The sequence below is a fragment of the Taudactylus pleione genome, unplaced genomic scaffold, assembly GCF_031769625.1.
Source record: "Taudactylus pleione unplaced genomic scaffold, aTauple2 ptg000314l, whole genome shotgun sequence".
NCBI classification, from domain to species: Eukaryota; Metazoa; Chordata; class Amphibia; order Anura; family Myobatrachidae; genus Taudactylus; species Taudactylus pleione.
In genome coordinates this window covers 14722951-14746312 of record NW_028284715.1, presented here as the reverse complement: position 1 = coordinate 14746312, position 23362 = coordinate 14722951, and the positions used below count along the sequence as shown (strand labels likewise).

At 43.8% G+C, this 23362-nt stretch overlaps 1 protein-coding gene across 2 annotated transcripts in view; it reads left to right on the top strand.

The window, feature by feature from the left end:
- Positions 1–17341, top strand: part of CPQ (carboxypeptidase Q) — a 649615-nt gene extending 632274 nt beyond the window's left edge. For both annotated transcript variants that reach the window (XM_088442622.1, XM_088442623.1), the window contains exon 8: positions 16899–17341. In XM_088442622.1, coding sequence (XP_088298748.1) covers positions 16899–17059 — 161 coding nt within the window. In that variant the 3' untranslated portion in view covers positions 17060–17341. The remainder of the gene's footprint in view (positions 1–16898) is intronic.
- The last annotated feature ends 6021 nt before the right edge of the window (positions 17342–23362 follow it).

Sequence of the window (23362 nt, the reverse complement as noted above, 5' to 3'; positions counted from 1 at the left end):
CTTGTAACTCCCCCTCAGTGTCTCTGCACTCACCCATCCTGTAACTTCACCTCAGTGTCCCTCACCCTCCTCGTAACTTCACCTGAGTGCCTATGCCTTCACCCTCCCTGTAGGTACCCCTCAGTGTCTCTGCCCTCACTTTCCCTGTAAGCCCCCTCCACAGTGTCCCTATCCTCACCCTCCTTGTAACTCCCCCTCAGTGTCTCTGCACTCTCCCTTCCTGTACCTTCACCTCAGTGCCTCTACCTTCACCCTCCTTGTAACTCCCACTCAGTGTCTCTACACTCACCCTCCCTGTAACTTCACCTCAGTGTCCCTAGCCTCACCCTCATAGTAACTTGACCTCAGTGCCTCTGCCTTCACCCTCCCTGTAAGTTCCCCACAGTGTACCTATCCTCACCCTCCTTGTAGCTCCCCCTCAGTGTCCCTGCCCTCACCCTCCCTGTAACTCCCCCACCGTGTCCCTATCTTCATCCTCCTTGTAATTCCCCCTCAGTGTCCTTACCCTCTCCAGGACCGGCAACATAAATATTGGGCCCGGTACACTCATATTTTTGAGGCCTTATCACATCTCCTGGCCGTCACACCTCTCCCTCTTCCCCAGCCCATGTCTGTCACACACCCCTCTTCCCCAACTTGTGTCTGTCAGACCTCCCCCTCTTCCCCAGCCCCTGTGTCTGTCACTCTCTCCCCCTTTTCCCCAGCCCATGTCTGTGACACTCTCACCCTCTTCCCCAGCTCCATGTGTCTGTCACACTCCCCCCTCTTCCCCAGCTCCTGTGTCTGTCACACTCTCCCCCTCTTCCCCAGCCCCTGTGTCTGTCACACTCTCCCCCAGCCCCTGCGTCTTTGACACTCTCCCCCTCTTCCCCAGCCCGTGTCTGTAACACTCTCCCCCTGTTCCCCAGCCTGTGTCTATCACTCTCTCGCCCTCTTCCCCTGCCCCTGTCTGTCACTCTCTCCCCCTCTTCCCCAGCCCCTGTCTGTCACACTCTCCCCCTCTTAACCAGCCCGTGTCTGTCACACTCTCCCCCTCTTCCTTAGCCCATGTCTGTCACACATCTCTTTCCAAGCCCCTGTGTCTGCCACCCCCTTCATCTGCAGCTCCCCACCACTCATCCCGTGACTCTTGAGCTCCCAGCCCGGCCCCGACCAACACTTACCTCCTGCGCTGCATGTGTTCCTCAGTCTTCCCTGGAGGACGGCAGACCTGCCGGGACTTGGGAGGAAGAATCTATTTTAGCGACTCTAGCCCCAGCTTATACAGCAGGTGGCAAAGGCAAGAGGGACATGTGGACTGGGCTCCCGAAATTCCTGAGGGTCCGGGGCCCCTCTGAACCTTGGGTCCCGGTACAAGTGTCCCCTTTGCACCCCCCTGTCGCCGGGCCTGACCCTCACCCTCTTTGTAACTCCCACTCAGTGTCTCTACACTCACCATCCATGTAACTTCACCTCAGTATCCCTAGCCTCACCCTCCTTGTAACTTCACCTGAGTTTCTCTGTCCTCAAGAGTGACTAACATGGCCCCTTTCTGCGCGCATATGAAGACTCTGCTTGCACCTCAGCTCCCTGCCCTACCCCATGTCTGGCATGAACACTAATAGGAATAACACTAGAAATCTTTGCTGCCTAAATAATGATCACAGAACACAGTGCCAAGCTTCCGAGGTAACATAAGTTCTTGTAATGGGTTGGAACTGGGACCACCCATTACCAAATGTCTAGTTTCGCCTATGGTTGGCAGGTACTGTATGAATATATTGCAGCTAACATACAGGAGCTGGTGCAGAGTAGAATGTATGACTGTTTGCGGAGCGTACAGTATATTGTATCTAACTGCACTGTGTATGCTCAGGAAATGACAGACAAGCCAGTACGTCAATGCAGGACTATACGCATTTTGATAGCATCTACATTTACGAATGGAGAGACTGAATGGGGGGTGTGAATGGATGAATGGACGTTCTCATATGGGCAAGTTCAGGTTGGGAGTGTTCGCTCATATACTGTATGTCTTATTCACACCTGGACGTAAGATTATACACCCATTCAGAGTAGAGATGTGCACGGAACCTCGTGTTTTGGTTCTAATTCATCATCAAGTGTTTTGGTTCGTATTTGGAAAAATCAATACAAACTGATAAAATCATGTAATTTGTGTACATGCCATCCAAAACCAAAGTTCGTTTTTTAAATCTGAGTTACGAACTGACATGAGACCCACGCCAGGACTCTGTTCTACTCAGACCCCCAAAGTGACTGTTACTTCTGCAGTGTCACTTATCGGCCTGTCACTTACTGTGTCACAAAGCAGGCATGTATATTGATGGTTCAAGCCAACAACGGTTTCATGCCATCGATGTTAAGCACCACTGGCACCATTGATGGTTAACCCTTTAATGACCATCCCTACTCCTCTGTCACAATCTTGTGTCTCAGTAGGGAGTCAGTAACAGAACAGCCAATCACAGGACAAGCATCAGCAAAGCTACTTACCACGGATGTTTCTTAGGGGTCTATTCAACATTACATAATTATCACTTATGATAATTATGTTTTAAACTCACTGCAAGTTTAAAAAACTGGAGGCATTCATCATGACTCAGGGGCCTATTCATCAACACTTTAAATTTTTAAGTGTTAAATTAAGAATGATCTTTTTATTTTTTTTTTACTAAATTTTCGGTGGTATTCATCAAGTTACATAAGTATCACATAAGAAAAAATGCCATTTCTGCGTTAAAATTTTTTCGGATAATGATACTTTCCTACCAGATCTTTTGCCTAACGCTGGCATAGTACTGCAGCGCGCATGCGCATCCTGGCCTCTTCAGCTAAAAAAGAAGTTTATTAAACATTTGCCTACAGTACACTTACTATTGCCCCGTTGGACAGTAGCGTCCAAGCAGCAGCGCCAGTACGAAGGACCCCGCCACTCAAGACAGAAGATAGACTTCAGGACTCGGAGATCCCAATGCAGTAGCGGCGGGGGTATGATTTGTCCAGTAGCAGCTATGGAGGAGAGGGCGGCCGCTGACACGAGGGAGGGAGGAGGAGCACACTGCTACAGAAGCTGACGTGCAGTCACAGGCAGCATGTGAGCTCTATCGGAGAATGAACGCCATCTACAGATGGTGTTCAGTTACAACATCAAATAACAAAAAGCTGACAATTTCAGGGTTTGATTAATACAATAATTTGTACATCCCCATACAAAAGTTTGGGGAGTGTAGAAATTAATGGAGACTGACTTAACGAGGAGATATTAGTCATATCTCCTGCATTAAATCTTTTGATGAATACTACTGTTACATAAATATGGAAAATAATAGCTTAAAAACGAAAATTTTGGTTTGATGAATAGGCCCCTCATTAACTAAAGTATCACTTCCGAAATGCTGCTCTTTTTGCGGAGTCAGCTTTTCGGAAAAATTATATTTTCCCCCTACACTTACTGTGTCCCTATGGATTTCTCAGTGTCTTCTGTGTCATCTCTCCCCGCTGCTATGTCCCTCTCCCAGGTGTCCGCCCTGTCCTTCCTCCTAATGTCCTCTCTCCTCTCCTTGCTGCTGTGTCCCGTAACTTTTCCCCGGTGTCCGCTCTGTCCTCGTGCCTCCTCCCCTGCTTCCACTCACCTTTTCCTGGAACGGCACCGTGGAGCCTGGACGGGAGGAGGATCGCGAGCTGGTGAGTTGGACAATGCTGCTGCGGTGCTCCGGAGCTCTCAGCTTCTGGAGTTAAGCACAGCAGGGAAGGACCTGAATAGATCCATATGCTGGCTGTAAACAGCAGCCTGTGAAGATTATCGGGGGCTGTATGCCATCTCAGGATGGTGTACAGTGACACCAACAAGTTGTGAAAAAAATTATTTTTCAGAACTTGATGAATGGCCCTGATACTTAATTTATACAAAAGTATGTGAAAGTCTTAATTTTCACCTGCTTTTGTATAAATGAAATGATGATGAATAGAGCCGTTAAACACTAAGGAAACATGTCATTTTTTTCACCTGTTATTTTGCATGGAAAATTAAAGAGCCAAGACAATTTTGAATCCATGTTTGACAGTGATTTCTCTGTTAATTTATGACATGATTGGTTCTTAATAATTCAAAACAGAAAACAGCAAGTGATGGGCCAGAGACTGGTCTGTCCCTACACATCTCCTGCGCTCACTCCATGAACTTATAACCCCCCTGATTTACTGCTTTATGGATGGTATTGACCAGAGGAGATTAGAGGGAGAGTAAGGAGGGGGAGACGTGATTGCAAATTAGCTGTAAATACTCAGAAAAGATCCATTACTTGAAATATCCCCGTTCAGTGCGTGACCTTCATATTACTAGTCTGACATGAATGTGCAGTGCTTCATTGGATGTTTCAGGATTCACATTTATTTTTTAATAAGTATCTTAAACTGTGTGAATAAAATGACTTTTGTCAATATATCTCATCTTCATCCAGCCTATATCTCACTTTAGAATGCAATTTCCCGGTAATATAGCAGCGACTCAAAACATGCAAGCATCATTCAGAACTGATAACCTTTACTGCAAGCAATCCTATCCCGTCACTTACTTAATCATAGCTAGCGTGCCAGAAGGAAGAGTAAGCGGATGGTGTCACTGGCTGCCGATGGCATTTAAATGGCGCATATCTCACCTGGTAAATCTAAACATCTCGTTGAGTGTATGCTGTGATAAGAGAGGAACATTTATTTTTGTTATGTTAATTTAGTTAAGAAAGTAACATTATTTGATAGGCAGTAGTAAATGTAATCCAGGTCTGTGCTTGCAGTTTCTTACTGGACCACGCACTCACAATCCCCAACAGGGCCAGATTATAGGCAGGGCGGATGGGGCGGTCGGCCAGGGGCCCCCACACTGTACCAAGCATTGTCCTGATCTGGATCACTCTGGACCGATATGCACTACCTTGATAGCTCGTTCTGGCTTGCTATTTGAGACTGACAGATGAAGCTTTATCTCCACCTGGCCCGGCTGTAGCTGCCGATGGAAGCCCCTCCCCCTCGCTGGTACATTGCCGCGATTTGCGGGTGTATGGGTTGACTTAATGCTGTGACATGCCCGCCCCATCAGAAACCTGATGCTGGAAGCCTGAAACACAAACAGGTAGTGTGACCCTAATAGAGGTATATTTACTAAAGTGTGGGTTTTTAGAAATGGAGATGTTGCCCAAAGCAACCAATCAGATTCTAGCTATTATCTTCCAGAAGGTGCTAGATAAATGTTAAGTAGAATGTGATTGGTTGCTATAGGCAACATCTCCACTTCTAAAATCCCACACTTTAGTAAATACATCCCCTAGTGTCAGTGTGTGTGGCTGTATGTGTGCTCCTGCTCTCTACCTCTCTCTCCCCATAGGCAAATGCAGGGGGGGTTCCGGTTACCTGGAAACACCCTTCCCCAGATGACTCCATGACCACAATAAAAAAAGTAATATAATAGAATATTACTAATGCTGCATGTTCTTCTAAGTATCAAAAATGAAATATTTAGTACCACCAGTGGATCTTTTAACATGTGTCAGCCAGTAATAGATACACCTGTACATCAACTAGGAGATCTAGATAGGGGTGCACTCCTATAGACCATCAATAGGGTTAATTATTAATACCATATAATAATACACTATCCAGTGTATTTATGTCCAGGGCAGTGATAGGTTCTTCTGCTGCTCCCCCAGACTCCCAGACTTGCTCTAATGCTCTAGAATGGTGCCCACATCTGAAACAAAAACATCCAGCTCAGACAGGATGGCCCCACTGCCGCATGTAATGGCTTAGTGTGATCACTGATCCTGTATGTGCTGGAATTATGACACTCAAAAGCTCAAAACACTTTGTATGATGCATATTGAAGCTGGATAATGGAGCATACACACGGTCAGATTTGTCAGACTTGTCAGATTTGTCAGATGAACGATTGAACGATTTGAACGATTTTACCAAAGTTTTGAACGATTTGAACGATTGAACGATTTTTGACTGCATTAAAATGAATGGAATCGTCCAAGTCTGACTGCAAACACATCAGATGTCAGATATCGTTATCTGACAAACGGGAACGCGCATTGTAAATCGTCCATCGTTCAGGCATGTCAGATATGTCAGATTTTCCTTCAGATATGAACGACTGAACGATTTTTAAATCGTTATCGTTCATATCTGAAGGAAAAATCTGACCGTGTGTATGCACCATTAGTGCTGATTATGCCCTCTTCTTGGACTGGCCACACTCATAAAATCATGCATTTGGAAACCCCCCTTTAGAAAACCTGTGTTTGCCATTGCACCCCCCTTCTCTCCCTTTCCTCCTCCCTCTCTCTCTCTCACCCTTTCCCTCTTTCTCCCTCCCTATCTCCGGGGGTCATTGCAATTTTATTGGTAGCGGCCCACACAACTTAGTTGCACTGGGACCCCCACAAGTCTTAATCCGGCCCTGTTCCCCAAGGCGTGAGTCTTGCTACAGAACAGAGTAGGGAGCAGTGGGTAAGAATTTATATCCATACTGTACCACGGAATGTAGATTTAATCATTATTTTATTTTTACAATCTAAACTATACTTGTCTTCTCTCCCGGAATGTCTGGGAGACACTGGAATTGTGTATAGTTCTTTTGCGAGTCTGCTCAAACCCTTATGTGACATCATGTGGCTCTGTGGCTATGGAAGTCCTCTTTAAAACAGAATCCTTGTGATACTTGCAAGTTTGTTAGAATTCTCAATTGTCCAGATTTTGGCAGAATAGTCTCAACACCCTGCATGTCAGCAAGTTTATCCTGACTAACGGGCTACTGTAGACATCAGAGGGCTTGATACGCTCATTTTAATGTGACCACGCCCCCTCCCTTTTCAGAGGCCATGCCCTGATCTGGATAAAAATGTTAGGGGGTAAATATAGTCCCCATCTGTCACGAGTTTCAGTGACCAGAAGTGGTGGACTTTTAGATTTGGACATGCCTTGCAGCAGGGGCATATTAAGAGAGGAGGGGGCCCGTGTGATTCCCCTCCTCCCTCCCCGGCAGCTGGCAGCATACTGACCTCAGCAGTAGACTCTGGACACTAGTCTGTGACCAGAGTCTACTGGGCTGGTTTCCTGCTGTCTAATGCAATGCTGCTAAGCCAACGTGGGACTTCGGAGAGGTAAGTATTAAAAATTATGGGTGCAGGGTGTGCGGTGTGGGTCCGCCTGAACCCAGGGGCTCGTGTGCACCGCACACCTGGCACCCATTATAGATACACCCTGCCTTGCAGACAATGACATAACCTACTGCCTTGAAGCAAGTTTTGGAGGGAGCAAGTAAAGGTGTTTTTTTAAAATGCCATTTTATTTAACTAAATGGCTAATGGGTAAATGTACTAAGCTTTGGAGAGAGATAAAGTATCGAGAAAAGCAGCCGCATACTGTTAGGCCTTAGAATTGTATCCATCATCCTCTGAACCCAAAGGAAGATTGCCTAACCTCTCTAATGACCAGCCATAGGGTAACAAATAATTCCAGTCTTTCCCATCTTTATCCACCACTTTCTTTTGTATATTCTGTAAAGTTTTTTTTAAGCCTTTCCACTAAACCATCAGTCTAAGGGTGATATACAGAGGTCCTTAGATGAGTAATCTTAAACAGGCAGCACAACTCCTTCATGATTCTTAACATTAATGGGGTACCCTGATTAGTTAGGATTTCCCTAGGTATCCCCACTCATCTAAAGACATGTACTAGTTCCCATGTTGATGTATTGCACAATGGCATCGCTTTCTGGTTAATGGTAGTGTAATCAGTTACCATTAAAATTTGCTGATGACTCAGAGCAGGTTGTATTAGAGGTCCAACCAAATCCATAGCTATTCTCTCAAAAGGGACCTCAATAATTAGCAATGGGACAAGTGGACTTGTATAATGTGGCCTGGGAGCATGGTAGTGACACTCAGGGCAGGATGCTTAAAACGCTTAAAAATAATTGTCTTAGAGGTTTTTTCTACCCTTAGATGTCCTGTAGTTATGTGACAATGAGCCAGGTCTAACACAGTTCTCATATATGCCTCAGGGACTATCAATTGTTCCACAATATCTTCTTCTTTCTTGGAGACTTGGTACAACTAATCTGGATGTACTGCCATGTGACGGTATGACAACCTACTATCGGGCTCTACTGGGTTTCCATCAACCACTTTGACATTCACTCTAGCCTTTTACTGAGTTGAGTCTTTTAACTATTTTGATGCAAATATCTCTTTACTTCAAGACCAGGCATACAGTCAACTGGTTCAACAATATTTCCTAGTTCAGTAGGAGGTACATAATTCTGCTCTCCACTGCTCATCATCTTCTGACACTTCCACTGCCAGTGTATCAGTAACATTATCAAATGGGTATGGGCTATTTACTTCTATAATATATTGGATTTCCCACAGCTTCCAGAAGTGGGGGAAATCTCTTCCCAATATAGCATCAAGCATAAAATAAGGAACTAATCCCACAGTGACTACCGTGTAAACAAACTATGTTTTTATGTTCACTTCAGTAGTGTCATATTGCTGAGTATCCCAATGTATATAAGTTACACAACTTCAGTTTTCCCCTGACGTTTTGAGGGATTAACCAACTCGGCTTTTACAAGAGTAACCTGGCTCCCAGAATCTAACAGAGCCTCTACCCATTTACCTTCTCCTGTTATTGTACACATTTGTTTATAGCAGTAACATGGCCCAATCTACCACATCTAAAACATCTGATCCTATTTTAAACAAGTCTTATATGAAGCGGGTACTTTCCTGGTACAGATGGCCAATCTCCAAGTTCCTAGCCTACAGGCTCTGGAAGTTTAAGTTCATTCCACCACTCAGCATCCTTTTGCCCTGGAACAGTCTTACCAGAAGTCACTGGAGATAGCCGCTGCGGGACTAGGGGCCGGTGAGGTACACTCAATAGTTCATCAGCCGCTACATACCTCTCCACCATTTAGACAATCTGATCTGCTGTTTTGGGTCACCTTGGCGCAGGGACTATAAATATTGGACCATAATGACCCTTTCCACAATCGGTGGCCCTGTCACTGTTTGTAGCCACTTCTTGGTTAGATGGATGAGGTCTTGCATTTGAGAACGGGGATGGTTTATCCACCCAAATTAGTAAAAATGTAAGTTTTGAGTTTGTCATAGTCCAGGACATCAGTAAGACTTAAGGCAGAATACCCCATTTGCAGTTCTCATGACAAGAACAGTGCCAAAAGACCTGTCCACTAACCTTTAGGCCAACTTTCTCTCTCAGCTGTTCTTTCAAAAGTTGTTAAATAGCCTTCAACATCATCACTGTTTGCCATCTTTTGCAGAAAATGACTAGTGGAGCTTGGGTTAGTTGTGACGTCCGGAGAAGCATTTTCACACAGTGCCCCTAGATGCTGAACAACCTCTTTTAAGGCTTCATTGTCATGGTGCTGTTGTTTGCAGAGTTCAGTCATAGTCAATCTGGGTCTCCTCAATGGCCAATTGCTGAGCCGATGTAGTGTTCATTCTAGGTCCGGCGCTGAGCAGGGCGCCGGACCTAGAGAATGGGCACTTCTGCGCGTGCCCGAAAAGGGGGCATATCTTTATGATGTGTCCCTGTTTCGTTACTCTTGGGGGCGTGCCCGGCACTTACAGACATGCCAGGCAACCCCCAAGCGCTGCAGTCACCGGCTGTGACCACTGCACCGCCGTTTTTCCCACCCATGGGAGACTGCGGCCCACGGGAGGGGACAGACCCCACAGGCAGCAGCGCGGCGTTGGAGGGCAGGTTACTTTACTTTCAGGTTGCATCCTGCTGAAACAGCCTAGCGGGAACGCTACCGATGTAGCCTCTATCAACACCTTAACTATGTCTTCCATGTTATCTTTTGATGTAGGGGAAAAGCTGAATCTTCTCTTGCAGCAGCTGATTAATAGCACATCAGTCCAGGGCCTTGGTGCAAGTATTTGTACTTCACAGCACAAAATAAAGAAAACATAAAATTGATCTCCAAAGCACAGGTTCTAACAATTGAAAGGTCGTATTTGTGTTTTTGACTTGTATGTAATAAGAATTTTTTACACTGTACACCGAAAGCTGGTCATCAAATCACCTAGGGCTCATCAGGATAGGGTATGTATAAACTTTAGTAACTCGTTTCACTGACATACTCCTCGCTTCCTCAGACTGTTTATGCCAATTTGTGAATTGAGGGGGTCGCTCGCGAGCGCAGGACACTCGCAAGCGGGTCGATGGTGCCGAATTGCGCATGCGCACGACGGTGGGAGCTCCGTCGTGCACATGCGCGAGACCCAAATAACGACAGCCAAGCCATCGTTATGGGTCTCACACCAAAGGGGGCGTGCTGTCGATGGTGAGTGACAGCACGCCCCCTTTGGTGGGCGTGCCGGGGGCGTGGCTGCCAGACGGAGGCGTTCCCATGGGAACGCCTACCGTCTGAGTCTGACCCACTGACATCACTAGTGATGTCAGTGGGAGTGATTTTGGCTCTCATAGAGCCAAAATCACTCCAGGGTTTGCGGTCACCGAGACCCTACCGCAGGGTCTCGTCGCAAGCCCGATGGTCGCGATGGTCTTGACCATCGCGACCATCATCATGGACGCTCGCTATAGCTGTGGGTGGTAACCCACAGCTATGCGAGCGTCCATGAGGCCGCTCCAAGTTGAGGGAGGAGGGACCTGATTCAGAGCGAGCGCTCTAGTCAGAGCATCCGGCTCTGAATCAGGCCCTGAGTCCTTTTTAATTAATCTCCATCACTGTATCTTTTTCAGTGGTAAACGCCTGTTAAGGCACACATCCACTTGCCGACTAGTGAAGGACTGAACAATAACGATATCGTTATAGTCCAGGCGTTCATTAAACTGTGCAGTGCCCACACTGATCGTTATTTTGTTCAGTGCAGGCACCCTCCCTCATCCCTGAACATGCCCAATCTGTCGTTATGGGCAGATTGACCGAAATGTTCAGGGGATGATTGATGTCGGAAACGACCAGCGGGAGCGCGCATCACTGGTCATTTCCAACATTTTCATGCCCAATTTGTGCACGATTAATGAGTGATTGAATGATAACGATATCGTTCAATAGCTCCTTTTAATCGGCAAGTGGATGTGCACCTTAAGACCTGCTCGGATCCTTGCCTACATGGCGCCCACAAGCAGATCAAATGCAGCGTAAGTTTTGATTCGCCCTTTGATCTTCTATGGGAGTGCTACCTCAGCAAGGATCTGCCATTCTCCCTCCTTGAAATATTACCTCTTGTCCTGGCACCTGGCTGTGTTCAATTTATTTCTGGAGTGATCAGCACTGTATTTGTCTGGGGCTGGGAACACAGACAGTCATCTAGCCAGCTGCCAGCGCTCTGTCTAGCCTGCCAGTCTAGGGCGTCTTCCTCTCTTCGCTCAGATTGTGGGACTCCACATGGTCTAGAACCAGCCCTGTTCATATAAGCCTTAATCCTGCCCTGTGTGTGAATATCGATTTGCTGTAAATCTCGGAATCAGGCCCTATGTGCTTAGTATTAGTATGGCACAGTCAGAAGTCGCAAAATTTGTGCCGCGCAAATGGCTATTTGGCGCAATTTGAGGTTAGGTGTATGTTGACAGACACACACACACACAACATATTACACTGTTTGTATTGCATAACCCTTTTTATCACCGTGACTGATTCATCCTGCTGAGAGGGTCAGATATCTTAAAACCATTCATTTTGCTTGACCTTTCAAGAACTCCTCTTTCCCACATTAATATCGCTGGGCTCTTTTTATTTGTACGCCTACAGTTCCAATTTAATTCCTCTCTTCATTGCATTGTACAAAGTTTCCTCATCTCCCTACTTTCATAGAAATACATTTCAAGCTGTCATATTTAATAAATGTCGTTTTTTTTCCAATCAGGGTCAATATAAATGAGTTTTCTTAAGCCTCTGTGATTACGGTCTGTATTATATAACATAAAACCTTTACTAGATAATTTATTAAACTTTGAAGTGGGTGTTCAAGTTTAATTAACTGCCACTTTAGTAAAGGTACTGTACATGTTCTAGTGGTGGCAAAGTAATTATTAGCACAAGATAAGAGTGGAGATTTAGGGCACCCTGAAACGAAATAAAAATGTAAATTCTGCTCTTGGATCAAGGAAATGAAATATAAGTAACTGAGCAAAGTAAATGCAGTGATCTATATTGTATTTTATTTATCACATTTCTGTCTATTACAGGCTGTACATTTACATTAAGTTTATATTTCTGTTAAAGTGGACCCATCAATATATAATTAAAACATAAAGGGCGAGATGTAATTGGGTGTGAGTTTTGAAAATGAGCGAGTATAGAGCTATACCCGCACATTTTCAGATCTCACCTATGTAATAGGGTGTGAGAACGTGCAAACTCGCATGTTTCTCATACCCCCGCAACTCTCAATGGCAAAACACACATCCAGATGTTTTGCCATTGTGAGCATACAACTCGGGCAATGTAATAGATTGCAAGTGTTTCACTCGCACACTATTACTATCATAAAAAAACAGACCTGCCTCAGGATAGTGGATCTAGCCTGAGCAGGTCTGAGTAACACAGAAAGATACACAAATCTCACTGTGCATCTTTCTGTGTGTTTAAAATACAGAAACAGTAAAAAAAAATTGTACGTCTCCCCCCAACAAGCATAACCAGCCCTGGGTTCTGTTGAGTCTGCCCTGGTTTTTAAAATACAGGGGGAAAATGCGTAGGTGTCCCATGTATTTTAAGAACCAGCACTGGGCTCTGCTGAGCCTTTCATGGTTCTTAAAATACAGGGGAAACAATGCGTAGGGTTCGCCTGTAGTTTATGAACCAACATAAGGCATTGTTGAGCCGGTCCTGGTTGTGGAAATAGAGGGGACAAAATGAGTAGGGTTCCCCTAGATTTTCTAGCGCGTGTGTAATGCCACAGCCAGGGAACCCTTTCTCTGGGTCCCCCAGCAAAAGCATTACACTTGTCCGCTAGTCAGCCCAGGCTGGGGATCCCTGGGGAGGTGGGGACCCCCCAATAAAGGGGGTCCCCCTCTCCAGGGCACCCCAGGCCTGGGCTGATAGCCTGGGCTTTCCTTGGCACCCTTGGTTTATGGGTTGATTGTGTCAAAGTATGTGAAAAAATATCCCCTTGTCTAGTAGAATCCATGACACCTGTAAAAAACAAATTCCCTACTCACCTATTCCTAGTGTAGACCACGTCCTCTTCGTTCCATGAAGGCATCCACAGGGTTAAAAAAAAAAACGACACGTGACACCAGCTCGGACAGGAGAGTGAATGGCCGGGATCCACTTGAGTCCTGTAATTGCACGAGCTGCCAGCCAATCAGTGGGTGCCTCCATAGGAGCTGCCCGCTGATTGGCTCTAAGCGGTCAGGCTGCCTGTCAGACTTCCCCCCATAGTCTTTAATGGTTGTAAAGCTCCATTAAAGTCTATGGTGGGAACTACTACATTGTAACCATCATAGTCTACAATGTAGCAGTTCCATCGCACCCTTAGCAAAGAACTGACCCCTTTAAGTGAGTCAATTTATTATGAATTATTAACCGGAATCCAGTGTGTATTGTTTTTGCAAAGCTTGTAACTTGTTTATGCTATTGTTCTCACCCTTCAGTGACCAGAACATGTCAAAAATTGTATGATTCTTTAAAGGTCAGACAGGATGAAATTATCCATGTTCAGATGCAATTGGCCACAGAAATAAATAAAAAAAGTTTGCTCTCCAGTGTATAAATGTAATTAAATAACATAAAATGTGCCTTCACCTAATCAAGGTGAGATTAAAGCCATTCAAATACCTGGGCACTCATCTGTAGAATCTCATGTTTACTGGGCAGTAACTAGGGGTGTGTGACCTGTGCTGTCACTCTGGGCACAGGGCCCAGGGTGCGGCACCATCACTAACCCATAGCACCTGCATGTGGCTTGCAGGGTAGCTGGAATGACACCCAGCAGCCTGTAGAGCTCCTGCAGAGCCCATGGCACTGCCCCTAGGCATGATATCACAGGTTTAGGGGTGGGGCCGGCACAGGGTGCACTGCCATGCTATTATGGCACATTATGTATTTTGCAAAGTGGAAACTAGCATGTTCAACAGTACAGTACAATGTGTGTTCATCCAAAAAAATAATAATAAATGTAAATAAAAATTATGTATAGTAGGGAGCATAATGGGATAAGCTAACTTAAGAAAAAAATTATTAACTTAGCATTCATTCATCTGCAGCTCCAATCTGTGTTCAGGGAGGGTTCACAAACAACCAATCAATCACAAACGGCTTGTTACGTTTGATGCCCGCCATCACTTGAATTCGCACACTGTTCTGAGCATGTGCAGACTGATGTACTAGTAATGATATTAATTGTGGATACTAGCCCTCACCTCGTGCAGGTGAGGATTCCACAATGAATTAATTAGTATCCAAATGATATGCTGGGTACAAACATATGATATGCTTCTCCAATTTCCATTCAAATGACTACTTTTATATTCTTTAAATTATACAAAGTGTGTAAAAACGGCATCGAATGGATCCAATAGCTTCACTTCATTGTAGACGATGCAGAGAACCAGCTGCGAAATGCGTTAACGTGAAGGTATTGTGCTTCACTATAAGCCTTTTTTTTTTTTTTTTGGTAATGTAATCATAATCTATTTGTTTATTTGTTAATTAATATAATTTGTGGATGAACTCTATTATCATAATGCTCTTGCCTACTTTCTGGACTTCCCTGGTGCCAGTAGTCTTGTACTAGTGAATGAGAACATCGTTGCATGCGAAGGACAGGTCCATTTTAACAGCTCTAATAGTGAAAGATAATTAAATATGTCCTGTTGTGTGATATAGGTCATAGCGCCAGGGCTGCCGAGATCCCAGTTTGGCCACTTCTTAGGGACATCACAAAGGCTGCTCCGTCACCTTGGCACACGGGCATGGAAGTTACTAGTCCATGCAATCACAATCACCCACAACCCAGGTCAGATGGTACAGTGAATAGGTGAATGGAATCTTTATGCGTCCATCATTGCCTCTGCCAGGCTTCCTAGGTAGGCTCTGGCCTGGGTATTTTATACCCACCCACCCCATTCTGTGCCCTCCTTATTGCCTGTTGTGCAATGTAGAACCAAGTGCCTGTTATGTGAAAATTGACCCTAGTGTGTATGTGAGCATGTGATATGGAATATAGAGTGTAAGCTCCGTTGGGGCAGGGACAGATGTGAATGGTAAGATATTCTCTGTAAAGCGCTGCGGAATATGTGTGCGCTATATAAATAACTGGTAATAAATAATAATAACACCTCTCACAGTCAAAGTAATGCTTAATGGTCCATAGGGGCCACAAATGAACCATCTGTGACCCATAACAGACCCATGGTGACCCAACTGCATTTGCAACGGAAAAGCCCCCTGGATGCTTCTCTGTTACCCCTTACTATAGTGCGCATAATCCCTGGAAGTCATGTGACTCCCTCATTACTAAATTGTGTGAAAATGACAGTTAAAGGACCCAACATGTGAGAAATCCTCATCACTAGGCAACGCATTGGTTCTTATGTTTTCCAGAAAGCTCTCACATTATGGTGCTGATTCTGAGATGGACACTTGTATATGGCCACTTTTCCCTACAGCTGCGACATTGTACTACATTATACTCACATGCTAATGCGACAATCGGCTGGACTAGGGTTGTGATGCAGAGTTGTACACTAATTCCGGCACAGCTGCAAATTTGTACACCACTGCTATGCAAAAATATGCAAATGTCGCAGCTGCTGGGAGCTGTATCGAGATGCCCACCAGCGGCTTAGCAAATCTCAGCATCTGTGTACAAAGACGCAGCATCAATTGCAGATCATTTCATTGTTGTATTTTTAGTGAGTCTATGGTCCCGCAGAATGGCTGCGGGAACTGAGACCCCGGAGCCAGATCAGAGACGCAGGATGTGACACGCCCCCAAGATGATCACAACATGTCTGCGTTCTTCGCCTCCACTCCCCTGTTACCTCCCCCAAACGCTCCCTGACTGCCAATCGCACTATGACTAATTAGTCGCGGCGAGTGACTACGGTAATGTACCTTGACACATGCACAGATTACCGATCATCGCTCAGCTGCGAAAACATCTCATAGCGTACAACTCTGAAACCCTAAATCGCCAATCTGTGCAAATCAGTTTTATATGTAATTATTGTATTTACGGTACTAATGTAGATCATTAAATCTATTTACTAAATTCTTTAAATGTAAATATTATGTTTGAAAAATCAGGTAGATAATGGCGGACCTCTACCATATATTAAATTAAAAGCATAATGAATAATTTGTTATTTTTGATAGTACACAATAAGTACGTCAGGACAAACTCACTGTGACTGAATGTAAATGGATTGGAGACCAATGTTTTGTTCTGACTGCATCAACTACTGTACATCAATTCACTACATCATTACTAACAAAAATAACATGTAGCTTTTGGCAAAATGGCAGCAGTTATGTGTCAGAAAGCTGAGGTATAGAAGCACAGCCCTTGGCACATGTCCCCTCAGGCACGAAGTGACAATCACTAGCTTGAACACCGAAACTCTCTAACAACTTTGGATACATCACTATTTCTTGCTACATTATAGGTTGTAAAATACATTCAGCTCCACTGGGCAGAAAGCCTTTTCCCTAAGAATATATGTACTGGATGTCACTGAGGAAATAATGAAGTATTATATATTAATAGTTTCTAGATTTCAGTCATCCAACATTTTTTTTTTTTCATAAACTGACTAATATATAAAGAAGCAGGATTAATATATGGAACTCTAGCACCACACAATATGATAATGTTCTCTTGTTTGTATCCTAGGTGCAAGTATCCTTGATGACAGCAGTACCTATTTCTGGTTCCATCACTCAGAAGGGGACACGATGACAGTACAGAACCCTATCTGGATGAACCTCTGCGCTGCTGTGTGGACTGTCGTCTCTTATGTCATTGCAGATTTGGAAGAGATGTTGCCAAGGTGAAAACAATCAAAAGACACAAAGGGATTTCCAGCACTGACAAATGTGAAGATGTCGATATCCCTGATGCCAGATTACAGAGTCTGAGCAAGCTCACTGTACTGTACTGTACGTGCTGTTTATTTAGCTACATCAAATGTCATCATTGCTCTTTATTCCCTCCTGTAACACTGTTCCTCTTCTGTTTGTGTTTTTACTTTATTGTACAATCTGACTGCATCTGTCTAGGAGCTTTGTATTAGTATATATACTATTACTGTCTGATTATTTGAAATAAAGATACAGTCCCACTGCTTAGTGTCATTCATTGGATGGTCAAAGTTTCCTGTGAACTTTTGGGACGTCATCATTGTATGTAGTGCCTTTTATGTTTCTTTTCTGTCTCTGTATTGCTGCTATTTTATCACTGAAGTTGTATATGACTGGTGTGGACATTAATATTAATGCAGTGCAGACTGCCACGTTCACTACTTTGCTAATGGATGCACAATATAATGCTGCAAGTGGATATATCAGTAATGAGCAAGAGGAGGACCTAGGGCTGGCAGTGCCCCTTCCACAGCGATACAGGATCAAACAGTTATTGACCTATAGTATTCTCTTAATGGTAGAGGTCCAGGTATCGTCATGCTGGAGGGGGGAGAGCTACTTGTTCTTATGTAGTTATGTCTAACCGTATGAGAGGCCAGATACAGTCGTTGCTGAGTGCAGCTGTCTCGTCCGTCACAACCACCTCTGTTTTTGGAGAGATATTTTGACATTTTTAGTTTTTTTGTACTCAAGCCTTATTACATCCAGAAACTCGAACTTCTAACATAGATCTTGGTTTTCTGGAGAATTTTTGGCTCTTATAATATTATATATTGTGGCTTGCGAAATCGTTCCGAAATCACAGATTGTACAAAATCGCTGGCTATTCCATTACCCCTAAAGTGCATTTTATTGCCTGTTTTGTATTTTCTGTCTAAACTATTTTTTTAAAATTATATCTATTTAATTTCACTATGCTATCAAAAAGTGAGATTTATTATCTATGGTACACAACGCAAGTACAATAGAATCACTAGCGCACGCAGGGGGGTTTCTGAGTACCCAGAAACCCCCCCTGACAGACTGGAGAGCAGGCATTATTTTAAGCCACGCCCCCTCACTGAAAAATGCCTAGATTCACGGGTCGATCGGGAGGAGGCGGAGCCAATTTGACGTGATTCCATTATGCTGCGTATCCAGTAGACGATCCAATGAATGACTGAACGATAACGATGTCGTTATTGTTCATTCGTTTATTATATCATGCAGTGGACATTGAGCCCACACTGAACGATATATCGTTCAGTGCTGGCACCCTCCCTCATCCCCGAACCTGCACAACCTGACAATATCGTCTGGTTGGAGAGCAGGTTCGGGCGATGTGTGACGTCGTCAATGACCAGCGGGAGCTCGCATCATTAGTCGTTGATGGCATATCCAATGGACGATATAATTAATGATTGAACGATATCGTTATCGTTCAACCATTCATTGGATCATATAATGGATATGCAGCTTTAGAATCGCATAATTTGGCTCCGCCTCCTCCCGATTGACCCGGGAATAGCGGTATTTTGCCGCTAGGGGAACGGGCCTAATGGCATGATGCCAGCCTGCCAATTCCCGTCCTTATCAGGTCTACAACCCACAGCTGCTGCAAGGTAAGTGTGTGTGTAATGTATGTATGACACACAGTAGGTGTGTGTATACTGCATATATATATATATATATATATATTTACTGTGTACACAGTCAGGTGCATAAATATTGGGACATTGACAGAATTTTCATATTTTGTCCTCTATTCACCACCACAATGGCTTTGAAATGAAACAAACAAGATGTGCTTTAACTGCAGACTTTCAGATTTAATTTGAGGGTAATTACATCCAAATCAGGTGAACGATGTAGGAATTACTACGGTTTCTATATGTGCCTCCTACTTTTTAAGGGGCCAAAAGTAATGGGACAAACTAAACAATCCTAAATCTAACTTTCACTTTTTAATACTTTGTTGCAACTCCTTTGCAGGCAACTGCAGCCTGAAGTCTGGAACGCATAGACATCACCAGACGCTGGGTTTCATCCCTGGTGATGCTCTGCCAGGCCTCTACTGCAAATGTCTTCAGTTCCTGCTTGTTCTTGGGGCATTTTCCCTTCAGTTTTGTCTTCATCAAGTGAAATGCATGCTCAATCGGATTCAGGTCAGGGGATTGACTTGGCCATTGCATAACATTCCACTTTTTAGCCTTAAAAAACTCTTTGGTTGCTTTTGCAGTATGCTTCGTGTCATTGTCCATATGCACTGTGAAGCACCTGAATATGAACATATAATATTGCCCAAAACACTTCAGAATACATTCTGCTGCTTTTGTCAGCAGTCACAACATCAATAAATACAAGGGAACCAGTTCCATTGGCAGCCATACATGCCCACGCCATGACACTACCACCACCATGCTTCACTGATGAGGTGGTATGTTTTGGATTATGAGCAGCTCCTTTCCTTCTCCATACTCTTCTCTTCCCATCACTCTGGTACAAGTTGATCTTTGTCTCATCTGTCCATATTATGTTGTTCCAGAACTGTAATGGCTTTTTTAGATGTTGTTTGGCAAACTCTAATCTTGTCTTCCTGTTTTTGAGGCTCACCAATGGTTTACATCTTGTGGTGAACCCTCTTTATTCACTCTTGTGAAGTCTTCTCTTGATTGTTGACTTTGACACATATACACCTACCTCCTGGATAGTGTTCTTGATTTGGCCAACTGTTGTGAAGGGGTTTTTCTTCACCAGGGAAATAATTCTTCTGTCTTCCACCACAGTTGTTTTCCGAGGTCTTCCGGGTCTTTTGGCGTTGCTGAGCTTTCCGGTGCGTTCTTTCTTTTTAAGAATGTTCCAAACAGTTGATTTGGCCACACCTAAAGTTTTGGCTATCTCTCTAATGGGCTTGTTTTGATTTTTCAGCCTAATGATGGCTTGCTTCACTGATAGTGACAGCTCTTTGGATCTCATATTGAGAGTCGACAGCAACTGATTCCAAATGCAAATGTCACACCTAGAATCAACCCCAGACCTTTTACCTGCTTAATTGATAATGAAATAATGAGGGAATAGCCCACACCTGTCCATGAAATAGCTTTTGAGTTGATAGTCCCATTACTTTTGGCCCCTTAAAAAGTGGGAGGCACATATAGAAACCATTGTAATTCCTACACCGTTCACCTGATTTGGATGTAATTACCCTCAAATTAAATCTGAAAGTCTGCAGTTAAAGCACATCTTGTTTGTTTCATTTCAAAGCCATTGTGGTGGTGAATAGAGGCCAAAATATGAAAATTCTGTCAATGTCCCAATATTTATGCACCTGACTGTATATATATATATATATATATATAATACGCAGTATGTGTGTGTGCGTGGAAACCCCCCTGCAAAAACCCTGCATTTGATCCTGAGAATTTATTTTTCACTTACGGTACAATTCACCTTTTTAAAGTGATGTTACTTTCCACCTCCATAAACTTGGTCACAGACCGAATTCCTCAGTACACCAAGATCGTGCAATAGTACTAGGACTACAGATATCTGCCAGAATGTAAAGGAGTCATGTGTCTTTTATACGTAGTGAAGCAGTGACACATTGCTAATGGCTGTAATATCAATATGACACCTAGAACTGAGCGGCATAATTAATTAACTCAGGAGTGTTGCTCTGGGCTCTAGCCTCTAATACCAGCAGCTGACGTTAATCAATGGCTTATGGAATGTGCACATTTTGTTATAACAGCTCCTTTAAGTCCTATGTTATGGTTATTATTTTCAGGCTGGTTTAGGCTTGTACACATGGATGTTGAAAAATAACACTTGATAGCATCTTCCCGCTTTGACAAAACAGTCAATATGCCTACAAACCGAAACTATTGTGTAGCATATGAATGAGTTTTGGGGGTAAAGTCTGACACCCCTAGTGAGCTCACAGTCCCCCAGCATGTGCACTAGGAGCGATTTCTGCTAATCACGTGCCGGACATATGTATGTAGAAGTACATACAGGGACAGTGGCTTATGTAATAGGTTCCAAGATGGAGGAACCAGGGTGATTTTGATGAATTCACCACTGGTTTTGCCGTATAACTGACTGCCGCTTTAAATTTAGCGGCACACTTGCCAAAATCATGCAGATCCCTTCATCTTGGAAGCTATTACATAAGCCCCATAGTCTGTACCAAGAATGGCCGATAAGTAATATTTTCTATCAATGCTTATTACAGCAATGGAACATGTTTTTTTCACCCAGCTTACCATTAAAATATTCTGGGCTATTGAGACATACAGCGGTCTGGGTGATAAGGAGCTTACACGATACACACTTTATAATATGAGATTGCTATACTAGCAATATCCAAGTGGAAGTGATATCTGAAATTACACTATAAATGTTCATCATAAATACATTTTGCCATTAATAATTCAGAAAAGAATATACAAAACTATAAAATGAAAAACATTAGGCTCCTGTTTCCTTGACATATTTGTAAATTAGAATATAATTATTATACTCAGTTGATAAAGTGAGCATTCAGTTGTAGACAGATTGATCTGATAAGAGTAGATGTGTATTATTAAGCTGTATTGTAGTCGCTTATTTCTTATCTTTGCTTTCAACTCTATTTTGCTGATTTTTACAATGCAACCTTGTAAAGTCATTTAAAATTTTAAAGTAAAGATTAAAGTTATTCATTGAAACAAAGTAACAAACTAGTCCATCAGTGCATCACAGTCTGATCCAGCTGTTTTCTTCCATTGTTATTATGAATTAGTCTAATGTGGTGGCACCGCCTTAATAACTAGGGAATAGTATCTTCATGTAATCAGTAGTAAGTGAAGGGGAAAAGTACACACACACCAATAATTTAGTGCGGTGCGATAATTGTCTGGTTTATTATAACCATGTGATTGAAGCCAATGGGCCTGAATCAGAGCTGGACAGGCGGTTGCAATTTTTTGCAGCATTGCTTGTTTCAGCCCTTCCCTTGTGTATTAGTGTGCGCTGGGCAGTGCTAGTCCTGAGATGAACACCTTCAATGCCCGTGGACAGTGTAACTCCGTCAGTGGTTCCAAACACTCCACCATCAGTGCACCATTGTGTCCATTATGAGCACTTGCACCAGCCTATGGCTGACACAGTGTCCCCTTCAGTAATCCAGCTAAACATGGCCTCTGTGACTGCGGCTCTGCCTTTGGGAACGTAGCCCGTTCACTGGCATGTACGTGACACTCCCATAACATTCCCCTGAAATGGCCTTTTTTTGCGTTCACTTCAGGCCTCCTCCCAGACAGCAGCCAGGAGCTTCATGGTATTGCCTAACTCAGTGGTCTCCAACCCGTAGCTTATGGCCGTAATTTGGGTAGCTCTCCTAGCTTCAGTACTGCTGAGTCAACTAGGAGGAAGTGACCTCTGACAAAGCTGTGGGTGGAGCAACGGGGAAGCGCATCAGCTGATTGCCGTAGGGCGGCACAATACGTGCCTGACACCATCTGGCCATCACAGGAGTCGACTGCATTTAAGGCGAGTGACTCCAGCCCTACCAAAATATCACACAGCAGCTCTGCCTATATCTTTTGTTCCGCTATTATACTTACCTCCTTGGAGCTGGTAATTAAAAGTTAAATTTGTAACAATATTACTGTATAAATTAAATGCATTGTTGTTTTCTATGAAACATTTTCATTAAATAATCTTTAATTTTTCAGATTTTTTTTTTTCAAAAATGTTAGTAGCTCTTCAGGAGGTTTCCTTTTTCTCGAGTAGCTCACATCCCAGTTAAGGTTGGCGACCACTGGCCTAACTGGTTCTAATACCTGCAGTTCTCTACACATCAGTGTATGGAGCCTTACACTAAGGGTGACCTACTGTATGTGCCGTAGGGGTGTTCAGGACTTTTCACTCATACACTGTAGCCAAAATAATCGAACCTTTGAATCGGGCACAATGTCCCCTCAGTCTAAACCAAGCAGCAGTCTAGGAAAAAAATGTAAAAGTGTATTTTATCAAAAATCGTATTTCCAATGTGACCTGGGCGCAATGTGATCACCCAAGATCGCATTGCAGGATTTGACTTTACCGGTGGCTTGTATTAACCGGCACTCACAGGGACAGGGCCTCAGAAACGAGTCCCTCCCTCTGATATGCTCTGAGTCTTGCCGGGGCTACTGTGCATGCGCAGTCCCGCTGACCGCACATGCACAGCCGCCATTGCCAGAGAGGGTTCTG